The sequence below is a fragment of the Lutra lutra genome, chromosome 14, assembly GCF_902655055.1.
Source record: "Lutra lutra chromosome 14, mLutLut1.2, whole genome shotgun sequence".
Lineage (NCBI taxonomy): Eukaryota > Metazoa > Chordata > Mammalia > Carnivora > Mustelidae > Lutra > Lutra lutra.
Window position 1 is genome coordinate 3,605,665 of NC_062291.1, and position 27,296 is coordinate 3,632,960.

A 27,296-nucleotide genomic window follows, 5' to 3' on the forward strand; every position below is an offset into this window, starting at 1 on the left:
GAACAGGTCTCAGCGGCACGGAGCCATGTCCCCACACTCCCCAGGCTAGCGCAGTACCCAACGCACTGTAGGTGCTGAAAATATACATTTGGAGAAAAAAAAGTAGCACAACTTCACTTGTAAAGGAGGCTGACCCAAGTCAACTAGATTAAGGGACCCACTTAAAGAGTTGCTTTCACTGGGTACATTTCTGTTTTTATCTGTTACGAACTGATGAACCAGAACTTCTGTTTTAATTTCTGCATCCATATTTGGTTTCTTTATGAGGAATTTCAAGGTCCCTTTTCCAGTTCCAACTATACTGCCGTGTCCCTTACCCTAACATGCACATGGTGACAAAACAGGGTCCTGAGAGCCCCCTCGGCAGAGGCTCAGGGCAGTGACTCAAACAGCGTGGATTTTGCTCCCCACACACCCCAATGTCAATGCATGAATTGCCTCTGAGAATAGAGGTCGGAATAAAAACACTAATAAACTCCATGGTGGTGATAATAGTGGTCAGGATAGAAATGGCAGCAACATCGCTAATTACAGCCACTGTCTGATGGGGACTGCTCTGATGCCATCTGCTCTCCTGGGCACTTCATCGTCCCCTCTCAGTCAGTGATCAGCTTGAGAGGATGGCATTTTCTTTCTCCAGAGGAGGAAACAGAGGCTATCAGGACTTGTTCAGAATGCACCAAATCTCTCTCTCGCTCTTTAACATAAAAATATTTATATAGTAAAACAGCATGAGTTCCCCTTCTTATTCCCTCTGTTTAAAAAAAAGTGACAATGTCAAATCAGCATTTTGATTTTTTTAAAAAGATTTTATTTATTTATTCATGTGAGACAGAGAGAGAGAGAGAGAGGCAGAGGGAGAAGCAGGCTCCTCGCCCATCCTGGGATCACGATCTGAGCCTAAGGCAGATGCTTAACCGACTGAGCCACCCAGGCACCCAACATTTTGATTTTTTTTTTTTTAACGTATTAAGAGGGAAAAAAATTAACATTTTCTTCATGTACAAAAGACCAAATGTCTTTTTGTGAGTAAAGGGCCTCTTTGATCCACGGGGGCACCACAAACCATCAATTCCTCCACCTTTGGTGATTATGAGGCTCTGAGTTAATTGCTAGGGGCTATGGACCTCCCAGCTTTGGAAACTGAGTCACTGAAGTCAACTGAACTCAAGTCCTGTCGGGATCCCATTTCCATGTGGGCTTAGTGGAAGGGTCTGCAGTTCCCTGCTCCTGTACCGGTGAGCTTCTGGTTCATCCCTAGGATGGAAGTTGCTTCCCACTTGGATCTTTTTATTCATCCTCTGCCACCAAGCTCTTGGCTACCAGATGGGAAAGATGAAAGGCACAGAGAGCAGCGGCGTCCACGCCCAACATCCAGGGAGCTTCCTTGGGAAGCACAGCCCAGGTGGAGGCGCTGGGGGGCCTCACCGCATTTCCAGCACCTTCCTCCAGGCAGCCCCCACCCTGCCCTGCCCCGTGAACTCGCCTGCTTTCCACACCAGGGAGGCGATCATTACTACCGGTCCGACTGCGATCCTTAGGTGTTTGGCTTGTAGTGGAGCACTCCTGGGTTTTGTTCTGCCTTTGCGTCAACTTTGGATTTTTGTTTTTGCAGAAATGAGTGTGAAGGAGAGTGCTCTGAAGTACATGGAGATGCTCGAGGATAAGCTGCGTAGGTAAGGATCAGAATGTCTTCGTGACCGATGCCGCTGTGTGCCCAGGTACTTGACTGGAACAGAATTTAGTGAACGCAATGAGAAAGGCTAGCCAGTTTCTGTAATAAGTGAACAAAGAAAAACACACAAAAAGGAGTCCTTTGAATTCCGTGACAGGATTCATGCAGGTGCCATATAAACACCCTCCCTCTCCCCAACCCAATTCTTTTCTCCTCTTTATAGAAGGTAATAGGTGACGATGTTGAGAAGTGTCTGGGCGAGATCACAAGTTAGTTTTCACGTTCCATAAGACGAATCTTCTTTGCCATGTTAAATTCCGAATTCATGCCTTGGTCTGTTTTTTCCTTTTTTCCTTTTTTCTTTTTCAAACTCTGAAGTGGGTCTTACGGATTTTGACCCAGCTTATATGTGTTTTGGAACAATATAAAAAATTGCACATCTTAGGTTCTGTTTTGAATCCCAAATCAAAACCAGCGTGAAAATTCGCGGTTGCCTTTTTTTTTTTTTTAAACCCAATTAGGAATTCAGATTGGAGAAACATTACGGATGTTGTAGCATGTCAAGATGTTTCTCTTTTTGTGGATGTGTGCTCATGAAAATAAATCCCAGCCACCAGGATCTGTTCCTAATTAAGGAAACAAGTATGAGAATGTAATGTGTACTTTCTTCCCTGGGAGTCATTTAGCTTTATGGACAGTTTTTGCTACTCTTCTGGAATTGTTAAATAGCAATTTAACTAGGCTATGCCTTCAACCTTTATGGGCTTAGATGATGCCATTGGCTAAAATGCTTGTCCTTTAAGAGATACGGAGATGGGATGCTCTGCTGAGTTCTGCTCTGTGGGGCAGGGAAGGTACTGTGGGATTTGTTCTAAAGCTTGCAAAGCAAGTTCTTCCAACCATTCACTGCCTATTTCCCTGCCTCTGGCACCGTAGACACGGAGAGGAACCATGAGAAAGGTGGACCGTAGATAGTGTGGGGTAAGGAGGGCATGCAGGAAGGAGCATCCTCCAAAGAATGTTCCCTCTCCTTCGAAAGTAGGACACTTATCTGGGTCAGGTGCTCTGCTCTGAGTCCGTCCTCCCCTTCTCCCATGGGTGCTCAGGCAGGTTTCAGCATCTCCCTGTTGACCTTATCCAGCTAACATTTTTAGCCACGAGCACCGCACACACCACATGTTCCACTGGGATGCTGGTCGGCAGGTCGGAGGTGAAGGAACTTGGGCATCGGTGGAAAGACACCCCTTGAGAACGAGGCTCTACAGCTTATCCCACTACCTGACTTCCAGTAAACATTCTCTGTCTGCCTCCTTAGCAGTAAAGTTGAAGGACAGGTACCCGCCCCCTGGAGTCGGTGTGGATTTTAATAAGCAGCAGAGATAAATCCGCTACCTAGTGGGCAGTCAGCAAACGTTCGTTCCCTTCGCTTCCTGCTGCTTCTGGTCTTCGATCTCCTCTTCGTCGAACGGAGTGAATAGTCCTGCCCAGGACTCATTCATTTCCCTCCACGCCAGCCCCTCCTGCTGGGTATCCAGCCCAGAGAACAGTCCATCACCTGCTTAGATGGGCCCTTGCACCTGGCTGCCTGGGTGGCACATAGGCACCCCTCCCCCAGCCCTCGCCTCCTGCTCTTGGTCACCGAGTCCTGCCAGGCTGGCCTCTTGGCTGCCCTCGAGCCTTCCCACCTGCCCCTGCTCCTGTGGGTCTGTCTTCTCTCTCGCTGAACCACCATAAGAGCAGATTTTTATGTTTTTCTGTCTTGTGTTGCCCTTCCCACTCCACTCTCCAGGTGGTCTTGAGTGAGCATGTTAAAGTACAAATTTGGTCATTGCCATCGTCCTAAGGATAAAGCCCAAACATCTTACCTTGCACTCCTTGCACTCTTCCATGTGGCCTCTGTGTGTCTGTCAGTGTCACCCGTCATCACCCTGCCACCCTCCTACTCACTTGTACGGATTCTTGTGTGTTTCCCAAGGCCACTGTGTGTTTTCTCCTGTGGAGAGACTAGTGGAGACAGGGGAGTGGTCAAGGGTTGTTATCCAGGGAAGTATCCAGGTGAGCCATGGAAAATTACTGACAGTAGGTCATGTTGACCTGGAAAGATGGCGGTTTCCTGCATCTCAACCCAATATTTAGGGATTTGGAGTCACTTCAGGAGGGTCAGATGCTCTTGCTGGAACCTGGCCTGTGTCCTCCCAGTGGCACACTCCCTCTCACCATTCCCCTTGCATGTGCCCCAGTGGCTGCTGCCAGCTCCGCCCCCAATGGCCCCACATCTGTCTCTGTCTTTTCACCCTTCACGCTTTCGCTGCGCCCTCTTCGGAGCCTCCCATGACTCCCCAAGACTGAGAAATGTGCTTGCCCTGAATTCTTTTCACTTTCAAAATGCGGAACAAGCGATACTGGTCATGTCTGTCTTGTTGAGCGTGTATCCTCTGTGATTTGACGGTACAGAGCAGTGTAAGTGTATCCAACAAATGATGAGTCCATGGTTGAGTGAACGCAACTAATTCATAGCCCCCCACTCCAGTCCCTTCTTACATCATCTTCTGCCTCCCTCCCTGCCCTTCTGGTCACGTGGCTGCTTAAATCGCATGCACTTATCACTCAGGGTCCGCCAACAGCCTCAAATGACCAGAGTGGCGGCTGACCCATCCTACAGCCAACTTCCTGAGGACCCTTTCCTTTGCTGTTTGAAGCTGTAAGAGATCTGGTGCAGATGTGCTTGAACTGGTGTGGTTAGAAACACTGGGATTGGAGGGAAGGCAGTAGGCTGGAGGCAGAGTTGCAGACAGAGGCTAGGTGAGCCTTAAGGTGTGTGCAGGGAGCTTTACCGCTGCCTCAGAGCAGGAGGCCAGATTGGATGCCATGGGAAGGGTGGGAATGGTCAGCACCCCCCCCCCGCCACCCACGATGGAACCGTCCTCCCCACCGGCCCAGGGGGCAAGGGTCATATGATCCCATCACAGTCCCAGTTCTAACATGAGAACCAACATCTTAAAACACAAACCCTGTTTTTTGCACCGAAGAGTTTGCATCATGCTGGGGGCTTAGTGAATACTGCGGGATATAGACCAGAGCAAGGCGAGAGGCCGGTGGAAGTCTTTGTTGCTTACTTGCCTATGGCCTCTCTTGGTCTTCTGGGGATTTCAAAAGGAAGTGTCTGAGAACTGAAAAGAATGTTCATTTCCCCCTTTGAGTGTACGGAGGACACAATTTATGATCTGTGCTTTAGCGAGATTTCGATCGCGCCAGTCGTGGTTTGAGAGACAAATCTAAGGGACAGCAATATTTTTGTTACTATCTCAGCACACATTGAGACAGGCTGGTGGACTCAACGTCCCACTCTCCATCAAGAAAGCCAAGGGAATTAGGAATTAGGAAGCATCTGATCCCATTAACAGTTCACGGTGATACCAGCATGGGACAAAACAAAGCAGGCAACAGGGGCTTTTAGTCTATATTTAAACAAAGATTTGCCTTTTAACGGTCCGAGTTCAATTAAAAAAAAAAAGGAGAAAAGAAATTCTCTTCTGAATTTGAATGTTTATAAAAATTCACAAAGTTTTTTTTCCCAAAACTTGTTTTTTGATCATGGCTTTATTTGCTATCAAACTATGTTAAAGCTGGAAAATAGTGAAGGCGCTTAAATCGTTATGTTGTTTTACACGCTTAGGATACCTAGTCAGTCGAGTGTAATTGTCAACAGATAAATAGTAAAATCATGTATCTGTAAATTACACTCATAAACTCCATTTCATTTAACACACATGAGAATAATATATAGACATATATATAAATATACATGTACATGTACACACACACATATATAAACACACAAATTTGCAATAGAAAAATAAATACATTTCTTAGTTTTTCTATTTATTTTGGAAATTCTCTTTTAGCAACAATGCATTGACTGGAAGTCTATGAATCAGAGGGGGGGGTCACATTCTCTCCTTTAATATCTAATCTTCCTATTAGGGGATGACGTAGTACTAGGGAGAATATGGCTGACCATTTCTCTATGTCAGCGAAAGGCAGACATTAACATGCAAATACACCTTGTTCTCCAGAAGAAAATGAACTGAGTAAAAAAAAATAATAATAATAGTCTGAGTTATAAGTCGGATACGTGTATGTCCCTGTTTCTCCTCCTGCAGACAAGACACTACTTGAGCATTTTTCCTTGCTCAGTTTTTTCCAGGATGTTCCTCCTTCCTTCTCTTCGCTGGACGGGCCAGAGGGTGGCTGCCCCCAGGATCACAGGGCCAGGCCCAGTCCCTTGCGGCTTTCCTCTCCGTTCCCAAGGCCACCGCCTCCAACTTGGAAGCCCTCCCTCCCTAGCCCCTGGGTGCATCTTTCTCCTCGAGGCTCAGCACAATACCCCTTCTCTATAAAGCTTATGGCCTTCTCCTGCTTCCTTCTTGGCACGCACAGTGGGAGTGACTTAGGACAATTTGTTGCAATGATTTCTGTCTGATTCTATTAGACTGTGAGGTCCTGGAGAATGGCTTCCATGCCGTACATGTTTTGTATTCCAAGGGGCTGGTACGCTGTATGGCATGTGGTAAACATCCAGGAAAATTACAGTTACTGGAGGAATGAATGGCTGAATAGCAATTGTATCTTGATACTTTATTTTCAACTATTAGATGCAAAAAGTTAAGGCAGCCTAAGGAGGTACAATGCCCCAGAAATCCTTTTGTCTTGCCTTCAGATCTTAATGGTATATACCAGAATAGAACAACAACAACAGATCTACTCTCAAAGAGCTTTCCTCACTTTTTCTTGCTCCCTCAGGGTTATTGTCTCCAGAGGTTGAGAGTTAAGGGTGCTATTTTGGGCTGGATGATTTTCCCTTATGGCCAAATCTTGCTTTAATTTCCTTTGTCTCCATTATTACATCTTCTCTGTTAGGTGTCTTACCCGAAGACTCAAAAGAAATATTCAAAAGTTGTATAGATGGGTTGCATATTTTACTGACCATATGTTCTCTCTCTAAGCTTTGTGCTGGAGAAAGTCACTGTTGTCCAATGGCAAACCTGTGTCCCTGGCTGGTGTACACCAAGCCCTCCACCCTATGGCTATGGCGCAGTGGTTCCATTTAATCTCGTGGAATCTCTCGTATGCATGACTAATGGGAAACTGTCTCTTTCTTCCAGCCTCCTCGGGTTCTCTTGCTACTTTTTTTTTTTCCCTGCAGTTGACTATGAAAGCTTTGTCAGTGTGGTTCCGGGGATCATAGGTTACTTTTGTTTCCTCGTGCTCTTCCGTGTTTTTTCTTAAATGCTCCCCCCACCCCTTGAAGTATGTATCATACTTTTGTAATCAGAAAACAGAAAAACCATTGAAATTTGTTTTGAATTTAGAAATCTTTAGATACGTCTTGGAAGGCTTTCTTAGTTTTAGAAAGGACTGTCCGACACACACCGGTTTCATCTGAAATGTACTTTGAAATTTAGAGACTGGTATATTGCACAAGATGATCTACTTCTTTTTTAAAAAATTAGTGATTAGTTTCTACTTATCTTGAATATTCCATATGGATGGCTTGATGGGAAGTGGTGGCTGGGAGGACTCAATCTGCTAACAAAAAGCCAGAGGTGACTGGCAGAGGTGAGCAGGGTGGGAGAAGTCCTATTGGTTTCCTACCTGGACCCCTGACTACCTCTCAGCTTGCTTGTGTGGATGGCTCTGGTTTCACGGCAGAAGCCAGGAGAAGCTGAGAGTAAGACAGCGAGCTGGACTTGGGAGTACCCATCTGGCAAAATGGTATCGAAGGCAGCGTGGAAGGCAGCGTGCGGAGGACGCTCTCAGGCGTGCCTCAGAGATGAAGGTCTGTTCCCCGACCCATGGCTGCCAGAGCCTGTCTGTCACGGCCAAGGACAAGAGCTGATGGCCGACTGACTGCCTACAATCCGACGAGGCTGGGAATCCCACCCGAAGACGGGGCCCTTGTTTCTACCCACTGCACACACGAGCGTCCACTCGGGTGTGGGAAGCACGTTTTAGAATTCGGCTTTATGTTTTCATTTTACCCACTTAACTTGTCCTTGAAAGCAGTCTTATCCTTGAGCTCTTTTATATGTACGTAGTGCAACGTGTATACAAATTCTGAAACAAATACTGTAGTGCCTGCTCGTGCTTGCATTATACGAAGTATCAGAGACAGGGCCCCAAATAATATTCCTCTACTTCTTTTCTTTCTTTTTTTTTAATTTATTTTATTTTATTTTTTTCAGTGTTCCAAGAGTCATTGTTTACGCACCACACCCAGTGCTCCGTGCAACACATGCGCTCCTTAATACCCACCACCAGGCTCCCCCATCCCCCCACTCCCAGAGGTCACATTGGGCAGACGTCCACCCCCTCCATCCACAAAGGAAAAAGGGAGTTAATTCTACAAGAAAAGGGGTCAGCACTGAGGCTTCCCAGAGACAATGAAAGCAGGGCATGGAGACTGAGAAGGAAGGGTTAGAATATGCAGAAAAGCGGGAATCTAAAATGTGGTGACAGTGAGTGGGGACTTCAGGCGAGAATTCCTGATCCTGATTCAGGTGCCTGGCCCTTAGCGGTAGAAGAGCTAAAAGCCCAAGAGTCCGCTTATCCTAGGGGTGTGTTCCAAACCCCACGGAGCGACGCTAGCTCTCATGGGAGGCATGGCGGCGGGGCGCCCTGAACAATGAATGGAATTCTTTGAGATCCCACATAGAATGCCCTTTATGCTAAATGATGCGAGGTAATTTTGAACTTCCTGTGCACCTGGGACAATCCATTCTCAACCATATTGAACTTATTTCAAAAGCTGTTAAGGGGGGATGCCTGGGTGGCTCAGTTGGTTGAGCAGCTGCCTTCGGCTCGGGTCGTGATCCCAGCGTCCTGGGATCGAGTCCCGCATTGGGCTCCTTGCTCGGCAGGGAGCCTGCTTCTCCCTCTGCCTCTGCCTGCCATTCTGTCTGCCTGTGCTCGCTCTCTCTCCCTCTCTCTCTGACAAATAAATGAATAAAATCTAAAAAAAAAAAAAAAAAAAAAAAGCTGTTAAGGGAAATGAGTGTAAGAAATGGCAGCTGAACCCCCTCCCCCTTCTCGGTCCAAAGGAAAGGAAAGCAGACCCCACGTGGACACCGCCATTTGTTTTTTTCATACTTTCTCATTCCGTGGCTGACATACACCTTCCTGCTCTCTTTCCTAAATGGGCACACGTCAGAATAGGTCTCCACGGACCTCACTTCCTCACGGCGAGCTCGGTGCCTTTCTCCTTGCTTCTGCACATGGCCTTGACCCCTTTCTGCCTTGCCTCTGCTGTCTCAGAAAGACGAGATTCTCAGCTTCTTCCCTTCCCCTCCCCTGATTAGGTGTGACCCTCCTGCATCCACCTCCATTCCTCGCTGGGGGCTGTGAGTATCAGCTTGGTCTCTCGTTAGCAGGAGACTTTTCATCCCTGCCTGATGAACAGGCTCTCTGCTGGGTTGACCCGTGTCTGTCCTTTCTGATTTTCTTGGTGTAGATGTGGCCCACAGCAGTTTCTCCCTTTTCTGGCTCCTCTCTTGTCTTCTGGCTTTCTCCTGCCTGCTCTTTGATCACACTGCCTGGGGACAGGAGTTTTCCTTTTAACTGTGTGTGTCCTGCCTTCTCACCTCCATGGCCTGCTCAGGAAACACTCAGGTCTTTGCCCATCAGTTGATACATTTGTAGCAAGCTCACATTTCCCTTCCAAGAACACACAAATGGGTCCTACACACCTACACAGCTGACCCTTGAACGACACAGGCTTGAACTGTGCAAGTTCACTTATATGCGGATTTTTTTTTAAGATGTTGTTTATTTATTTGTCAGAGAGAGTGAGCACAGGCAGACAGAGTGGCAGGCAGAGGCAGAGGGAGAAGCAGGCCCCCTGCTGAGCAGGGAGCCCGATGTGGGACTCGATCCCAGGACGCTGGGATCATGACCCGAGCCGAAGGCAGCCGCTCAACCAACTGAGCCACCCAGGCGTCCCCATGTGGATTTTTAAAAAATAAATCCAGTAGAGTACTGTAAATCCATTTTATCTTCCTTATGATTTTCTTTTTTTAAATACTTTATTTATTTGTCAGAGAGATAGAGAAAGAGCATAAGTAGACAGAATGGCCCACAGAGGGAGAGGGGGAAGCAGGCTCTCCGCTGAGCAGGGAGCACCATGTGGGACTCAGTCCCAGGACCCTGCGATCACGACCTGAGCTGAAGGCAGCTGCTTCACCGGCTGAGCCATGCAGGTATCCCTCCTTAAGATTTTCTTAGTGCTGTTTCCCCCCTCCAACTCACAACCTGAGATCAAGACCTGAGCTGGAATCCAGAGTCCAATGCTTAACCGACTGAGCCACCCAGGCTCCCCTTAAAGGTAGTTTTTCTGAGAATATCCTGGAAAGTCCTCATGAACACATTCGTGACAAATGCAAAAACATTCTTCATATGGCTGTTACCAACCCCTCTGGGATGCAGACTATATTGTAAGAATATGGTATCAAATACACACTAACATACAAAATACGTGTTTATTGACTGCTTTTTTTTTTAAGATTGTATTTATTTATTTGACAGAGAGAGAGAGAGAGAACAAGAGCAGAAACACAAGCAGGGGGAGTGGGAAAGGGAGAAACAGGCCTCCCACAGATGTGGGGCTCGATCCCAGGACCCTGGGATCATGACGTGCGCTGAAGGCAGTCGCCTAACGACTGAGCCACCCAGATGCCCCATATTGACTGCTTTTGTTATCACAAAGGCTTTCAGGCAACAGTGGGCTATTGGTAGTTATGTTTTTGGGAAGTCAGAACTCCTACTTGGATTTTCAGCTGTGCATTATTCAAGGGTCAACTGTACATGAAAACCATTATAAAAATAATTCATTATTGGATTCACCTACTTTTAAATTTTGGAGCAATTTGGCCTATTGTCTCACTTTCCAGGAGAAGCAATGATCCCTGATCGATCTAATAAGTAATCACCGATTATTTACACTTAATTTTTAGCCTTACTTCATCTTATACCAGAAAAACCTTAAATATATTTAAAATAATAATTCTTAAATACATAAAGATACACACATACAGAAAAAATAATAAACGAAATATAACAAGATGGCATGAATTTGGAAAGAGCAGGCAAAAAAGGATGGAAAAACAAGGATAGGGAAACACTGGTTAAATTTATTATATGTAATTAGGGGCACCTGGGCGGCTCAGTGGGGTAAAGCCTCTGCCTGCAGCTCAGGTCATGATCCCAGGGTCCTGGGATCGAGCCCCGAGTCAGGCTCTCTGCTCAACGGGGAGCCTGTTTCCCCCCGACATCTCTCTGCCTGCCTCTCTGCCTACTTGTGATCTCTGTCTGTCAAATAAATAAATATAATCTTTAAAAAAATGTATATGGGATTAGAGTCTACAGCAACCTAGTTTACTATTTTAGAAACTAAACTGAGGAAGACTGTTGTGTCTTTAAAATGAAATTACGTTTTTATAAGTATATGTAAATGGTGTAATTTACAATAAACCTGGTGGGTCTACATTTGCCTTACTACCATACTTTCCAGTTTCTGAGAACTCTAGTAATGAATTTTTGCTCAGAAATAACTTTTCCCCCGGAAATGTTGTTATGATGAAGTTAGTTTCCCGAGCACTCAGATCAATTGCGAAAGACCGGAACACAGTTCTTCAGAAAGAGAGAGCAGAGCTCTTGCCTCTAGAAACCCAAGTCCTCCTATCTGGTGTCTTTTCTTTGGGGCTAGAAGAAAAGCTGCCATCACCTGAGTCCCATCTGGCCACTCCACCCGGTCCACAGAGTGGAACCAGAACCCACTCTTTCTTCCTACGTGTACTGACCAGCAGCCCCTGGAAGCCAGAATTAATACAGAGGGTCTCCCTGCCCCGGAGACCGTGAAAACAATCCTCAAACATTCTCTCTCTTGACGATTATATAAATAACCTGAGACATTTCAATTTTTAAAAATTTCTCAAAATTTTTATTTTAACTGCAACATAGTTAACCGTGTTATAACACTAGCTTCAGGCATGCAATATAGTGACCTAACACTTCCACACAGCACCTAGTGCTTGTCATGGCCAAGTGCACGCCCTGATCCCCATCACCTGTTTCACCCATCCCCCCGCACCCCTCTCCCCTCTGGGAACCACGCATTTGTTTTGTTCTCTGTAGTTGAGTCTGTTTCTCGACTTGTCTCTATCTCTCTTATTTTTTCCCCTTCGCTTGTTCGTTTTGTTCCTTAAATTCCACATCTGAATGAAATCCTATGGTATTTGTCTTCCTCTGACTTATTTCCCTTTGCCTCATACGCTCTAGCTCCACCCATGCCAAGACCGAATTCTTGTTGATGGCTGAATAGTATTCCATTGTTTATACACACCGTGTCTTCTTTATCCATTCATTAATTGGTGGGCATCTGGGCTGCTCCCGCATCTTCGCTACTGTAAATAATGCTGCTATAATCATAGAGGTGCCTGTACCCCTTTGAACCGGTGTTTTGTATTCTTTGGGTGAATACCCCGCCATGTGATTGCTGGGTCATAAGGTCGTGTGGGCTCTGCAACCCTATTATCTGGGTTTGAGTGCAGTTACTTTTGAGCTGTGGGCTGCCACTAGGTCAAGAAATCTCTTCAAGATCCAATTTGCTGTTATTAAAATGGACCGGTAGTAGAGAAAGATAAAGAATGTTGCTTATATACAGTAAGGGCTTAATAAATGCTAGCTATTATTAGCTTAGTAGCAGCTATGGCACCGTAAAAAGTATAAAACCAAGAAAATCTACGTTAAAAAAGCCTTATTTTAGGGGTGCTTGGGGGGCTCAGTCAGTTAAGCATCGGACTCTTGATTTCAGCTCAGGTCATGATCTCAGGGTCACGTGATCGAGCCCTGTGTCGGGCTCTGCACTGGGTATGGAGCCTGCTCAAGATTCTCCCTCTCCCTCGGCATTCTCTCCCTTCCCCCTCTGCTCATGCTCTATCTCTACACAAATAAAGAGAAACAACCTTATTTTATGAAGAGAGTCCGTTATCTTCCCGGTAAAATTATGGGGAGAAGGGAGGTGTTGGCTTATAGTTAATAGCCTCCACTAAGGGTCTACCAACCCTTGCTGATCACCCAAACACAGCTGTTTTCTGCCGCTTACCCCTTACCCAGCTGTTAGCACCTCCTGGAGGGGGTGAGTAGGGAAAGCAATGAAGTGACTGTGTTCTTGTTAATGGCCGTGACAAAGGTTTAGAATCTCCCATGGTTTCTGCAACCAAGTGGCTAGGATCCTGGAGCAAACTTCTGTCTTTAGAATCAGTCTGGCTGGTTGTGGAGTGTTTGATACCTAGAAAGGTTTGAGCTCCCAGGCTCCAGAGCTCAGGCTGGGAAGAATTTACCATCCCTTCTTTGATTCATGGAGCTACAAGGCACCTCACCTTGACCCTCTGTGGACCTCATGCCACAATCACCTCAGGGATAGCGTTTTTTGAGAAAAGCAACTCCAATATACTTGCTTCTCTCCCTCTGACATTTTTCCGTTGATATACTTGCTTCTCTCCCTCTGACATTTTTCCGTTGAGCAAGCAACAATGTTGCACTAGAGAAGGGGGTGGCAGAAGGGAAGAAGAGAAAGGATGAACAGAAGCCCTCTGGGCCTGTCCAGTGAGGGGCTCTGGAGGGGTGTGGGATCTTTTTACTTCTCAGTGCAGCAGGAAGACTCTGGGGAGCAGAGCGACATGGTACAAGAGAAGACAGATTTTTGATGGCCCACTCAGAGCTCAGAGAATACAGGCATACCTGTGAGGAGGTCACGGACACCTGCCAGCCCCATCTTTGTCTCTGATGCGTCCCGGCTTCATTGGACTTAGCGCTGTTTCAGAAGTAGCCTGAAAAAAACCAAACCAACAAAGGGACGACCGTGATTTTGACGAATAGAATGGAGAATAGATAGGAGATTGATTATAATTTCAAACAGAAGGACCTGCCAGCAGATTCTCCGGTGGTTTGCGCAGCTCAAGCCGAAGTTCTTCTGCTTTCAGCATGTGATAGGATCACTCTGTCCACTGAGATCAATTAAGAAATCAACCAGTTTTCAAGGAGGCTCGAGGCTTGGCCAGATGCCCAGTGATTCCTATTTCTTGCCTCTGGTAGGCTTAGGTGGCTGAGAGGCATGACTTGTGATCACAAGCGGACACTGGACAGAGGTGATGTGTACCAGGCTCCATGACCCTGTGTGCCCACTGGCCCCCCAGATAGGCCTGCAGGCTTCGGGGTGTGTGTGCTGCCAGACTGCCTGTCACATTTCTAAAAAGGCGATTATAATGAATCAATAGGGAATGTCCACGCTAAGGGGATTTTTGCAAACTCAAGAGAAACCATTATAGCTTGAGTGTTTTTGATGCCTTTTGGCAGGGAGTTGAGAAAGCTTAAAGAAAAATTAATTGCTGTATCAATGGAAACCCCAGTAGGTAGATATCCAATTTGTCATTAATTAAAACGAGAAGACTTTTAAGGATTCAGGGAAGCGTTGTCAAGATCGTACGATAGTTTAATTTGCTAACACGGTATGAACCTGTTAGCTTCAGCCGTATGATTAATACAAGGGAAACTCCTCGTGGAATTTTTCTGACACTCCCTTCCAGAGCGCAGGCTTTTCTAAGACTCCGCTCAGTGTCCTTATCTCGCGGAGAGCGGGATGCTGGGTCTGCAGCAGACCTGGCAAACGTAGGTGAGACAAAATACGACACACAGCATTTTCTGTGACCTATTTTGCTCCCTGTTCCTCCCCAGCCGGCCACCCCCCCAGCCAGCCACAGTCATGCAACAGCTGTGTGCACGCGTCAGCTGGAAAGCAGCAAGCGGTAGACACTTTCGGGGCTCGCTGCCTCTCATTATCTCCGGGAGCTCACACCAGGACCGGCTCTAAATCCCTTATCACAACTGCCTCAGGCGGAAAGCAGGATTTTTTGGTTTTTGTTTTTTGTCCCCCCACCCCCCGTTGCTGCTGATGTAAAGATGACATTTCTCGAGCCGGGAGAATTTTATTGTGACGGAATTGTGTGCTAAGCCTCAGAAGATAATTCTGTAGCTCCCATTCATCACAAAAACGGGGTCTTTTCATTGTGCTTCTTAAAAAAATAAAAAAAAAACCCTGAAGAAATTATGAAATTATTCCGTGGCCTAAGGAGGCGAAAAGAATCACTGAGATGATGACTTGTGACAATGACAAAAGCAATTTGACAGAGTGATTTCCTCTATTATTTTGGAAGTGGAAAAATAAGCGAAACGCCCTGCTTAGTTAGATGTGTTGCCCTGGTGTAGATGGGTCACAGCGCTACACCTCTCTATTCTGTCAGTGAACCTAAGCCTGTCTCTTTTGGTTGACGCTCTGTCTCTAGAATGTTCTCGACATATCGCTATTCAGTGTAGTTTACTTCTGTTTCAATGATGGCATTTGTCCACTCTTGTAGTTACAGTAAGGAAATTGTTCTAGAGTGGTGCTTCGTGTGGGTTATCGGAGCACGAAAGGGAAATGTGTTTCTGTAGGTTTGCCTTGCCCTCCTGCTTGCTGGAGGGGCAAGGCCTGGTGGGAAGTATGCATTACCTGATTCTGGAAGTGTCTGTGAATGCTCTGCACTAGAAGGGTTTAGTCAAGTGTGGCTGTACGCTTCAGAATGAGTTTGGTCCCACTTTGTTTTCCAGGTTGTCAGCATTTAGACCCTTCCAGAGGAGCTGTGCGGTGGGAGCGTGGCTTTGTCCCAGGCTGCTTTAGTCTATCTAGGAGGAAGGAGTCTTCTCTAAGAGTCAGTGGGACAGTATCCATAGAGAGATTCACACCCTCAGGAATGTCTCGTGAGAGCAAATTGGCCACTCATTTGACTTTGGTCTCCGTCGCTCACTGTGACTCCTGATAACAGCCACAGGACCTGAGGACATGAGGATTTGGGAGGCAGATAAAGAAACTGGTGACTGATGTACCAGCCAGTTGCTGTCACAGGCAATGCTCACCACCTGAGCCCAAGAAAAGTCTGGCTGTAAGGCTTAGGGAAAAGCAGACAAGCTGCTCAGGGGCCAGTGGCCATATGCCACTTAGACGGCACGTGGGCCCTACTTCCAATGTGAGGCTGTGATACTGGGCTCTGTCTCTTGCTCACACACTTCTCCAGCCCCTCAACAACCCGGCCCCACGCCCCTCATGGGATGGATCCTAGTCAATTGTAACTGCAGACTGTGAGGACACCCAAGTCACCGTCCTACTCTTGTAGGGAAGAATAAATAACTAATTTTTAAAAAAAGATTTTATTTATTTATTTGACAGAGAGACAGCGAGAGAGAGAACACAAGCAGGGGGAGTGGGAGAGGGAGAAGCAGGCTTCCACTCAGCAGGGAGCCTGATGCGGGGACTCGATCCTGGGACCCTGGGATCACGATCTGAGCCGAAGGTAGATGTTTAACGACCGAGCCACCCAGGCGTCACTTTATTCAAAGGTCTAAAAGCAGGAGTTCCTGGGGCCAGGGATGGGTGGCCTGGGAGTGATTTCAGTCATGGTAGCCTTTTCCAGTGTCCTTCAAATCTGCCACATCATGTAGATCATGGACACTGCCAATCTGGTTCCCACACAGGAGAATGGGCAGCTCTGGGGACATGATCTATAATCATCGTCAACAACCCACTTCGACATCGACAACAGTCGGGTTCTCTTGCCTCTTGAAACCTTGAATTCAGATCTGTATTAACCACATATAGTCACACGCCTCTTTCCCGTCCTACAGCTGCTCTCCTCCGTGCCCCAAACTGTGGAGTTAGCATTTCCTCACCAACGGAGGCTGTGAGACTCAGATTGGAAGCCAAGCATCTGTTTGGCAATATAGTTGTATTAATAATAATAACAATGAGACCCTCTAGACAGTATTCTGTATTTTCAGGGCTCCACGGGTCAAACGCTAGGCAAGCCAGCTGCTTAAGCCCTGGCAGGCAAGTTACCACATGGAGGACCCTCCTTACTCCCATCCCAACCTAAACATTTTTCTTTCTCTGAAGCTATGACTGTTTCGGTGGTTCCGAGTTAGTAGTGGCCTGTCCCCCTTACAGATGTGGATGTTTATGTCTGCAAAATGGTATTTCCTGCAGCTGTAGACCCTGGTGGCAACTTCAGGGCTCACAGCCATGCAGAGTCTAGTGGAGTGACAGTGGGACTCGGGGTCTGTAGGGCGGGATGGGAAGCCGTGTGTTTGTGTGCACTAGGCCAGCCTTCCCGTGGTCTCAGAGTCACACAGGCCAGCCTCCCCCCTGCAGGTCTGGCCTCTGCATTGCCTTCGACTTTGAGCTTCATCGAGCAACAACAAAATGGACCCTCCAGCCACGAAAGCCACGTAAAATGAGGTCAACAATCTATAAAATCAACGTTCTTGGTCATTTTCCAATTAGAACATTTTGTTGGTCTTTTTTTCTTACGTTGGGGACATAAATATCATCCCCTATGTCGAGGTCCTCAGAAAGTGTGAAAAATGAGCCGAATGAAAACTTGGTAGGAGGCATTGCTGCCAAGTCTGTGTGGATTTTAAGGAAAACTCGTGTCCACATTTTGGTGGCTGTTTCTGTCTTACGTCCCGTAACAAGAAGCCCAAGGCAGACCGGGCGACATTAGGAGAAGAGTGGCAGCCACACTTCGTTTGGTCACCCAGTACGTTTTTTTGTTTTGTTTTGTTTTCTTTTCTTTTTAATTTTTTTAAAATTTTTTATAAATATATAATATATTTTCTATCCCCAGGGGTACAGGTCTGTGAATCGCCAGGTTTACACACTTCACAGCACTCACCATAGCACATACCCTCCCCAATGTCCATAACCCCACCCCCTTCTCCCAACCCCCCTCCCCCAAGCAACCCTCAGTTTGTTTTGTGAGATTAAGAGTTTGTCTCCCTCCCAATCCCATCTTGTTTCATTTATTCTTCTCCTACCCCCTTAACCCCCCATGTTGCATCTCCTCTCCCTCATATCAGGGAGATCATATGATAGTTGTCTTTCTCTGATTGACTTATTTTGCTAAGCATGATACCCTCTAGTTCCATCCATGTCGTCGCAAATGGCAAGATTTCATTTCTTTTGATGGCTGCATAGTATTCCATTGTGTATATATACCACATCTTCTTTATCCATTCGTCTGTTGATGGACATCTAGGTTATTTCCATAGTTTGGCTATTGTAGACATTGCTGCTATAAACATTTGGGTGCACGTGCCCCTTCGGATCACTACGTTTATATCTTTAGGGTAAATACCCAGTAGGGCAATTGCTGGGTCATAGGGTAGTTCTATTTTCAACATTTTGAGGAACCTCCATGCTGTTTTCCAGAGTGGCTGCACCAGCTTGCATTCCCACCAACAGTGTAGGAGGGTTCCCCTTTCTCCGCATCCTCGCCAGCATCTGTCATTTCCTGACTTGTTAATTCTAGCCATTCTGACTGGTGTGAGGTTTTGTTTGATGGCTCTGTTTAGTCCAATCTAGCATTATAATAAAATGAAGGGGTCATACCAACGTACATTGTCCTTTTCTTCAAGAAATTCAAAAGTGTATCAGGTAATTTGATTAATACTGGAGCCTTTGCTCATCAGTGTACTTATGACGTGTCTAGACGACCCTCCCTGGGTCAGTGCTTGTCCCTCTGAAGTGCTGTGACTTCTGTGACAGGCGAGGAGGCCAGGTTGCAGGTGTCTCTAGCCTGCCTCCCTCCACCGCTTCCTGGGAGCCAACATCCCAACTATTTTGGTGCAAAAGTGTTGAATGGGCTTGTGAGTTGCGTCTCTGTCTATGTGTGACTCCAGGGACTTCAATGAGCTTGAGACATCACAGTGTACAGGGAAGGAGGTGTTTTTTAAAAATGCCGGTTATTTCCAAGCCTCTGGGCCTCAGCCCATAGACTCCAGTTTGCAGCCCCGCGAGGAGCCCGCTGCCACCAGTGAGCAGAAGACGCAGTGAGGAGGGGCTGGGCTCAGAGCAGCAAGTGCAAACTTATTCCTAAAAGAGCTTGTCTGACCTTTCTTGCAGCTGCTTAAGAGGAAGAGAGAACTTTGGGACAGGAAAAGGAAGCTCTCCCTTCCGTTTAGACAGGATCATGAGAGTTCCAATTCTTTCTTCTATGTTGAAGAATGACCGAGAGCAGAGGCATTCATCCTGCGGGAACGGATTAGAGTATCTGGAACCTGCGAGGCCGGCTAGTTATTTTCCCAGGATAGAGATTTCTTTATAGCCTCCCTGTTGGGCTTCCCTCAGTACCCCTGGCTCCGGGTTGCTCATTATCTCGGGAGACTATCAGAGCAGAAACATCAGACCAAGACAAGAGCTTTTAAAATGGAATTCGGGGGGCGCCTGAGTGGCTCAGTGGGTTAAAGCCTCTGCCTTCGGCTCAGGTCATGATCCCAGGGTCCTGGGTTCGAGCCCCACGTCAGGCTCTTTGCTCCGCAGGGAGCCTGCTTCCTCCTCTTTCTGCCTGCCTCTCTGCCTGCTTCCTCCTCCTTCTGTTTGCCTCTCTGCCTACTTGTGATCTCTGTCTGTCAAATAAATAAATAAAATCTTTAAAAAAAAAATAAAATGGAATTCGGGTGATTCAAATGGGCTCTAAACACTTATGTCACTGATACATTTGAGAGGGCTGCGGTAATGATGATGGAGACAGATTGAGACATTTTTCAGATGTTTGTTGGGAAGCTGGAAATGACATGCCATGATAATAGGGAGCTAACCTTTATGAAGAGATACCGTGTCAGATAATCCACGAAATCCTTTAAATGATTTATTGTACTTAAGCCTCCTAGTAACCCAATGAGAGGGAAGCTCGGTTATTAACTGAAATATATAAGACAGCTGAGGCTCAGGGAGAAAAAGCATCTTGCCCAGGTCCCACAGGCAATATTGTTTGGGTAACAGGGTCTGTCTGTTCCAACCCCCCCTGAGAGCCTCCACTCTTCACGACTGATGTTGGCATAAGATTTTGGACTTGGGTATGAGCCACATGTGTAAGACTGCAAAGCAGTATCTTAAAAATAGACTTTTTGGTTTAAATAGTAAGAGTTAAAAAAAAAAAACCCTAATTACTATGAAAAATTTCAAACTTATACAAAACCAGAGAAATTATGTAATGAACAAGGATAATGAGCCCCCATGTACGTATCACGTGCATTCAATGATTTTCAACATGTGGCCAAACTGATTTGAGCTCTACCTCCGTTCCCTTTCCCACTCTGGTAGTTTCTTATTGCTGCTGAAACAAATGAGTGCAAGCTTAGTACCTTGAAACAAACTTACTCTCTTTTAGACGTCCATTGTTGGTTTCACCAGGCTAAACTCAAAGGGTCGGCTAGGCTCCTTCGTACTGGAGGCTCCAAGGGGAGACTCAGTTTTATTATCTGTTTCAGCTGCTAGCGGCCCCTTCATGCATCTACTGCTTCTCATGATACCGCCTCCTCCCATGATTCTGATCCTTCTGCCTCCCCCTTATGAGGGAGGACCAGAGTGGAGACATCACTGGGCCAAACCAGATTACCCAGGATAATGTCCCCATCCTGAAGCCCTTAATTTAATCACATCTGCAGAGTCCCCTTCCAAGGTTCTGAAGATGAAAACATGGACATCTTGGGGGAGTCATTTCTCCACATACCACAACCACTGGTCCCCAAAAGGAATATTTTGAAGCAAATCTCAGACATTTTATTTAATCTATAAATATGTCAGTTCCTATCTTCAACAAGAAAAAGACTTTTAAAAAGTAACTGTGAGGGGCGCCTGGGTGGCTCAGTGGGTTAAAGCCTCTGCTTTCAGCTCGGGTCATGATCCCAGGGTCCTGGGATTGAGCCCCACATCGGGCTCTCTGCTCAGCAGGGAGCCTGTTTCCTCCTCTCTCTCTCTGCCTGCCTCTCTGCCTACTTGTGATCTCTGTCTATCAAATAAATAAATAAAATCTTTAAAAAAAAAAGTAACTGTGACATACCTAAAAATATTGACAAGACTTTCTTATTATCACCAGATACCCAGTTAGTGTTCCAATGTCCCTGAATTTTCTCATGATTTTATTTTAACAGGTGGTCTCTTCAAATTAAGAAATGTGTTTTAGGTTTCTCTTAATCTGAAGTTTCTCTCTCCTTTTACTTTCATTGCCTATTTTTATTGTTGTCGAAGAAACCAAGTTTTCTACCCTGCAGAATTTGTCTATTTGTGTCTGTGGTCATTGTCATGTTTTTTTCCATGTTATTTCCCATAACCTGGTAGTTTAATCTAGTGATTTGATTTTATTGAGGTTTGATTTTATTGTCAACTGACCTTCACTGATAGTGTTGTAACTTTGTGCTGAATCATGTAGGGAAGTCAGTACTAACTGTGGTCATTCTCGTGAGGCGGTGAGCTTGATTCTCGGGTTCAGGTGTCTGGAGTCCTACCCTCTTTGTATCAAGTTCCCTGTCAGCTTTTCCCTTCACTGGTGATTACTGATTGGATTTGTTATTTCACCAGTGGGTTTCAGAACCATAATATTCTGGTTCTATCATTGTCCTCATTATTTTCTTTAGCTAGAATTCTTCTATAAAAGAAGAAAACTCTTTAGATCATTTTGAAAGGCAGCTTGTGGGGCTGGGAAACCAGGAGCTCTAAGACTGTGACCAAAGACCAAAGACCGAAGTTCTGCACAGGATGCCTCAGAACTCAACAGTGCTGTTTTCCTGTTCCTTCTAGACATGGCCGCCACGCAGTTCACTCACAGTGACCCATGACGGGTGATGAGGGAAAGTAGATACATGTCTCAAAATTAAAAAAAAAAAAAAAAAAAGTTTTGTTTCAACCTCCAGTTGATTGTCCTGAGGAACAGTTTGTGAAAGAAAGACAAGATAAATATTTGATTTTTTTTCTCTTGATGCACCAATTTTCAAAGTAATACTTGGTTTTCTAGCATGCGCCAAAGGTGAGCAAAAAGTGTGTGTGTGTGTGTGTGTGTGTGTGTGTGTGATTACAAGGTCATGGATTTTGAACATATTTGTTATGTTTCAGTTCTTTGCAGAAATCTTTCTTTTTCAAATGGACCCATCTTTGGCCGAGAGCCCTTTCCAACTGGCTCCTGGATATTTTAACGTCCTTGTTTTTTTGATGTAACAAGATGCTTCAGGTCCATCATATACATTTCCTGCCCCAGATCTGGAATCAGCATTTTCTGCAAGGGGTCCTTGTTACTTTCAGTAGGAAATAATACTTAGAGACCATAGTCTGGGCCCTGGGAGTGCTCATCGCTACTGGGTTGGTTATTATGTCTGAACCTCTACAGTAGACACAGGATATTTTTATTTTATTTTATTTATTTATTTATTTATTTATTTATTTATTTATTAAGATTTTATTCATTTGCCAGAGAGAGAGAGAGAGCAAGCGAGTACACACAAGCAGGCAGAGAGGCAGGCAGAGTTAGCGAGAGAAGCAGGTTCCCTCCTGAGCAAGGAGCCCGATGCGGGACTCGATCCCAGGACCCTGGGATCATGACCTGAGCTGAAGGCAGTAGCTTAACCCACTGAGCCACCCAGGCGTCCCTACACACAGGATATTTTTAGACAAATAAATTATATCACAGATTCATACTGTTATTTCCAGTCCAAATTTAGGATTACGTGGCTTCACTTAACTTCTTTAATTTAATATTCATATTTCTTTTCTCAGACACTGAAAGTTTTGGTTTCTAATATTACTATATAATTATTTAATCTGTCAGTTATCTATCTATATGTATATATAGAAGAGTATATTTAACTACATATATCATGGGATGTATGGTATATGTACAGTATATGTATATAGTATGTTTATATATAATAGTCTATTTAGTATATCCATAGTGTGTGTGTGTGTGTGTGTGTATATATATAGTTTCTATATACTATATATATATTCTATATATATATAGAATATACTATTCTAAATACTATATATACTATATATATATATAGTGTGTGTGTGTATATATATATGTGTATATATATATATATAGTTTCAGAATAATTATATTGATAGTATTCCTAATAATGTAATAAGTAAAATCAACTTAGAACTTCTTTGCAGTTCTTCCTGCTTATAAGGATGCAAGCTAAATTATAGTTTTGTTTTGTTTTGTTTTTTTGTCAGAGAGAGAGAGGGAGAGAGAGCAAGCACAGGCAGACAGAATGGCAGTCAGAGGCAGAGGGAGAAGCAGGCTCCCCGCCGAGCAAGGAGCCCGATGTGGGACTCGATCCCAGGACGCTGGGATCATGACCTGAGCCGAAGGCAGCTGCTTAACCAACTGAGCCACCCAGGTGCCCCACTAAATTATAGTTTTACAATCACTTGAATTTCCCTTGGTAAAGTTCATCTGTCCACTCAATGCATGGTTAGCTCAATGCACATTTATTATCTGTTTTATTTGGCCTTCTATTTCAATGGTTGCTATTTCTAGAAATATGTAACACAGACTTTATGGTTCAAAGTCAAATGTGCAAAGCAAGGTAACTTCAGAGACGTATGGCTGTCCTTCCCTCTCTCCTCTATAGGAAAATATTTTCATTTGATTAGGGTTTATCCTTTCACTGCTTTTTAATAACCTAACCATATATACTCCCGATCCCCTCTTAGATGAAAGGTGCAGTCCTGAAAACACTGTTCTGCACCTGGCGCTATAACTTCTGAATGTAAACCTTTCTAGGCATAGGAACCAGAACCCATCATGTCACCTTCTCGTTGTAAGCCCATCAGCGTCATGTCCTAAAGAACTGGGAGCCAGAATCCACTTTGAATTTATTATTTTTTTTATTTTTTTTTCCACTTTGGATTTAGATTAGAGTTTGATTTTGCAGAACTCCGTGACCCAGTCTGTGCTAACATTTGTATTTTACTCCCCAAACTTTGAGTATACCTCTCTAAGATCTCTCAGGCCTGACGACACTTATAATTAATTGTATGTACTGAGTTTGGAAATACTGCTTTTTTCAACCAGGCAGTGTGCCAAAAAATAATTTTCCTATGTTACCATAAGATATTTATAACCATAATTTTAGTAGTGATTAATGTTCCGGTGAGTGTATATGTTACAATTCACTTAATTGTAAAGAAAGTCTTTTTTTTTTTTCCCTTAATGATTTCAAGAGAAAGAAAACTGGGAAGTACAAGGGATGAAGATAGCCGGGAGGAGGCCCTTTTAGTAAACAAACACCTTGGCCCCTGGGTGTTAGTCAGTTAGGTGACTGCCTTCAGTTCAGGTCATGATCCTGGGGTCCTGGGATTGAGTCCTGCATCGGGTTCCCTGCTCAGCGGGGAGCCCGCAGCTTCTTCCTCTCCCCTCTTTCCTCCCCCCTGCTCATGCACTCTTTCTCTCTCTGCCAAATAGATAGATAAAATCTTAAAAAATTTTGTGAAAATTTCTCATTTCTCTTTTTTTTCTAAAGTAAAATGTCCATACAAGATACATGCAAGATATGTCAATATCAGATTCAGTATATGAATAATGAGAAAGATGGTGATTTGGGCCAAATGATGGTCTTAGAGCATTCTGGTGGAACAGGACCTTAGATCTCCACAAGACAGGTCCTCCAGGTCCTAGAGCTCATCTTGATCCTTCTCTAGGAGGCTGTCCATTACTTATCATGTCATCTCCCCCTACTTGTTCAGCACTGGAACTGAAACCACAGAAAACTATGGAGCATACACATTCTCTTGATCAGATGAGGAAGAGACAACGTACATGTATAAAAGAAATCCAGCTGTTTTCTGGAGCATGGGAGTTGAGAGAAGAAGCTGATCCGTGGGAATGGGGATGCCAGTGGGGACTTGGTGGGAATGGCCCCCTTCCAGAGTATCAGGAGGGAGAGAGCGCCTGAGAGTGAAGGGCCCTGGGTGGGGATGGTTTGGCTCATTCATGGGTTGTCAAGGGTTATGGACAGTGCTGCTTGTTAGAAAGCATGCGGCCTAGGTAGGAAGGCCTTAGAAGGTGGACAGATGCATTGGGGCTGATGAAACGGGGAACAAGAGTGTGTAAAGAAGTGGGGAAGAGTTTGATGAAAAGGCAGTGTTTTAGAAAGATTGGTTGGCAGCATTATTCAGAGCAGATTAAAAAGGGGGAAAGAGATGAGATGAGAGAGGCCAGCAGGGAGGCTGTTCAGGTGGGAGAGTCGTGATTCATGGAGACAGGACTGATGTCCGTGTTTGAGAACAATGGAACCATTGGAGAAGAGGGAGCAAAAATAAGGAGGAGTTTAGAGGAAACTCTGTGGGTCTTTGTGGTAAGTGTGGAGTGTAACTGAGAGTGGTGAGTTCAGTGTTTTGAGCATCAGCAGTTGGGAGATTACTTTCATTAAAGGAACTGTTCCATCGGGGGCACTAGGATTGGGTTCTAGATTAGAATGAAAGGAGATGATAGGAGGGATTCCCTCCTTCTTCTCTGCCTCCCTCCCTTCTTACTACCTTTCTTCTTTTTCCTTCTCAATTCTCTATATGACTGTCGATCGAGTGCTTTCACATTTGACAGCAATTCTCTGTAGCTTCAGTGGCAAACAATCCAGGCAGTCTCTGCTCTCATAGAACTTGCATTTAATTAGAGAGGGAGGCAGAGGAAGGAACGAGATAATTCATGTAGTGATACATGCTTTGAAGGAAATAAAACAGGGCTAAGTGGTGATTGAGGTCATAGGTACTGGATGGGACTACTTCTGATTGGAAATCTGGGAGAGTGTCTCAGAGGAAGTGTCCAAGGAACGATCCATGAGAAGATGTGATGGCATTTCTGGGCAGAAAAAACCCCCACAAATATCCTAAGACAAGAATTGACTTGGAGTGTGTGAAGAGCACAGAGAAGGCCAAGGGTCCTGGAGGGCTCCTACTAAGGGCAAGGAGGTGAGGGTAGAGACTGCTTCAGGCAAGGTCTGATCAGGAAACAGAGTCCACACAGTAATTTGAACAGAGACCGTATAATAAAAAGGACTCTTCATGATGACAAAGGATTGGAATAGTGAGGAAATCACCAGTAAGGAGTCCAGGAGCACAGGTATAAGCAGCAGCCACCACCCACAGGGCTAAGATAGGGCACCCCAGCTGCAGGAGAAGCCAAAAGTTGCTAGTGTGCAAACCTGTGTACCTCGCTGGACGTCCTCTCTCTGGAACTTTCTGGAATCCACTTCCCAGGGTGCCAAAAAAGACTTTTCCTAGGGAGTTGTCTCACCAGAGGCAGTCTTCTAAGAAACTGCTTGAGGGGGTATTGGGGGACAGTGTTGGTGTCTGGGAGCAGCTGACATTCAGGTGCTGGCCCAGCTGTGCATGGCGCAGAGGCTTGTGCTAGAGAAGCTGCCCACATGACAGAAGCAAGACCCTGGGCGAGCCCCACGCTGTAGAGGCCGAACGCTGGCGGAACCATCTGTGCTCCAGGAGCAGGGCACGAGGGAACCTGTGAGACGCCAGCCCCTTTCCAGGAACTGGGAAGGAACCCCCTTCCTTTGGCCATGTCCCTCCATCTTCTTCCACTGACAGAACTGAGTATTGGGCCAGCTGGCAAAGGAAGACTGTTTAAAGGGTCCAGCTAGATTTTGGCAGAGCAGGCGATGAGGGATCAATGTGGAGCCAAGAGGCAATAACCTCGTAACGGGTCTGACTCGGTGATCAGGGCCCTGGTCGTGGCGGTGAGGGTGATGATGGCAGGAGTGCTTGGTGGTATCTGTCACGTCCGGGTGCTGGTCTTGGTGCTCTGCATACTTTCACTCAGTTTATAATCGTAACCCAGTGAGCTCGATGCTGTCACCATCCCCACTCACAGGTGACATAACTGAGATGCAGAGAAGCGAAGTCCCCTGCCCTCAGTCACATGCTAGCGAGGGTGGAGGCAGGATTCCCAAGAGCAGTTCCACCCCAGATCTGCCCGTCAGACTCTCAAGTCACTACCGATCCTTGAACAGACACAGAAACATATCGGGAAAGAGAAATACCTAAAAGGGCTTTGCAGTCAGCCCTCTTGTGATCAGACCAGCTTCCTCTATTTCCGGTGTTTCTACATTCAGAGATCTTAATTACTTTTAAAGCAAGGAACAAATGTACCAGGAAACATTAAGTAGCCTAGGGAAAGGTGGAAAGATTGGATAATTGACGTGATGAGAATACTAGGAAATAATATTTTGAGTGTCGTTTCAGGGACTTTGGTCTCCTTTAGCTTCACAAAAACAGAGGAGGGGCAGGCAAGTTTGAGACGCATGGTTGTGGGTGTGGAGAGAGGACTTTCAGAAGATCTTGATTAAATGTTCCTCAGGGCTGGTGGGTGGGAAGAGGGGGCGGCGGAAACATGCACCCAGTGGATAGGCTTCTAGGCAATTCTATATGGAGACTTTACCCTGCACCACACACTGTGCTGGGGAGTGTGGTGGCCTTTCAAGGACCTTGTTGCCTTATGGCTGCCACTAACAGCAACTAGTTCTGCCCACGGAAGAGGTCAAGGGACAGTGCCAAGAAAAGGAAGCATTTGAGTCAGATGAGGAGCTGGCCAAGATGGCAGGAGAAAGGAGGACCCTGTCGGTTCAGGGCTAGTACAAGCCAGTCACTGGAGGGGACCCGGACCAATAGGAAGTTGGGGAAAAAGGATAA

The 27,296-nt window shown here is 45.6% G+C and overlaps 1 protein-coding gene across 2 annotated transcripts in view; it reads left to right on the plus strand.

The window, feature by feature from the left end:
* DISC1 (DISC1 scaffold protein) overlaps positions 1–27,296 on the plus strand; it is a 380,218-nt gene that overhangs the window by 297,193 nt on the left and 55,729 nt on the right. For both annotated transcript variants that reach the window (XM_047702999.1, XM_047703000.1), the window contains one exon: positions 1,616–1,676. In XM_047702999.1, coding sequence (XP_047558955.1) covers positions 1,616–1,676 — 61 coding nt within the window. The remainder of the gene's footprint in view (positions 1–1,615; positions 1,677–27,296) is intronic.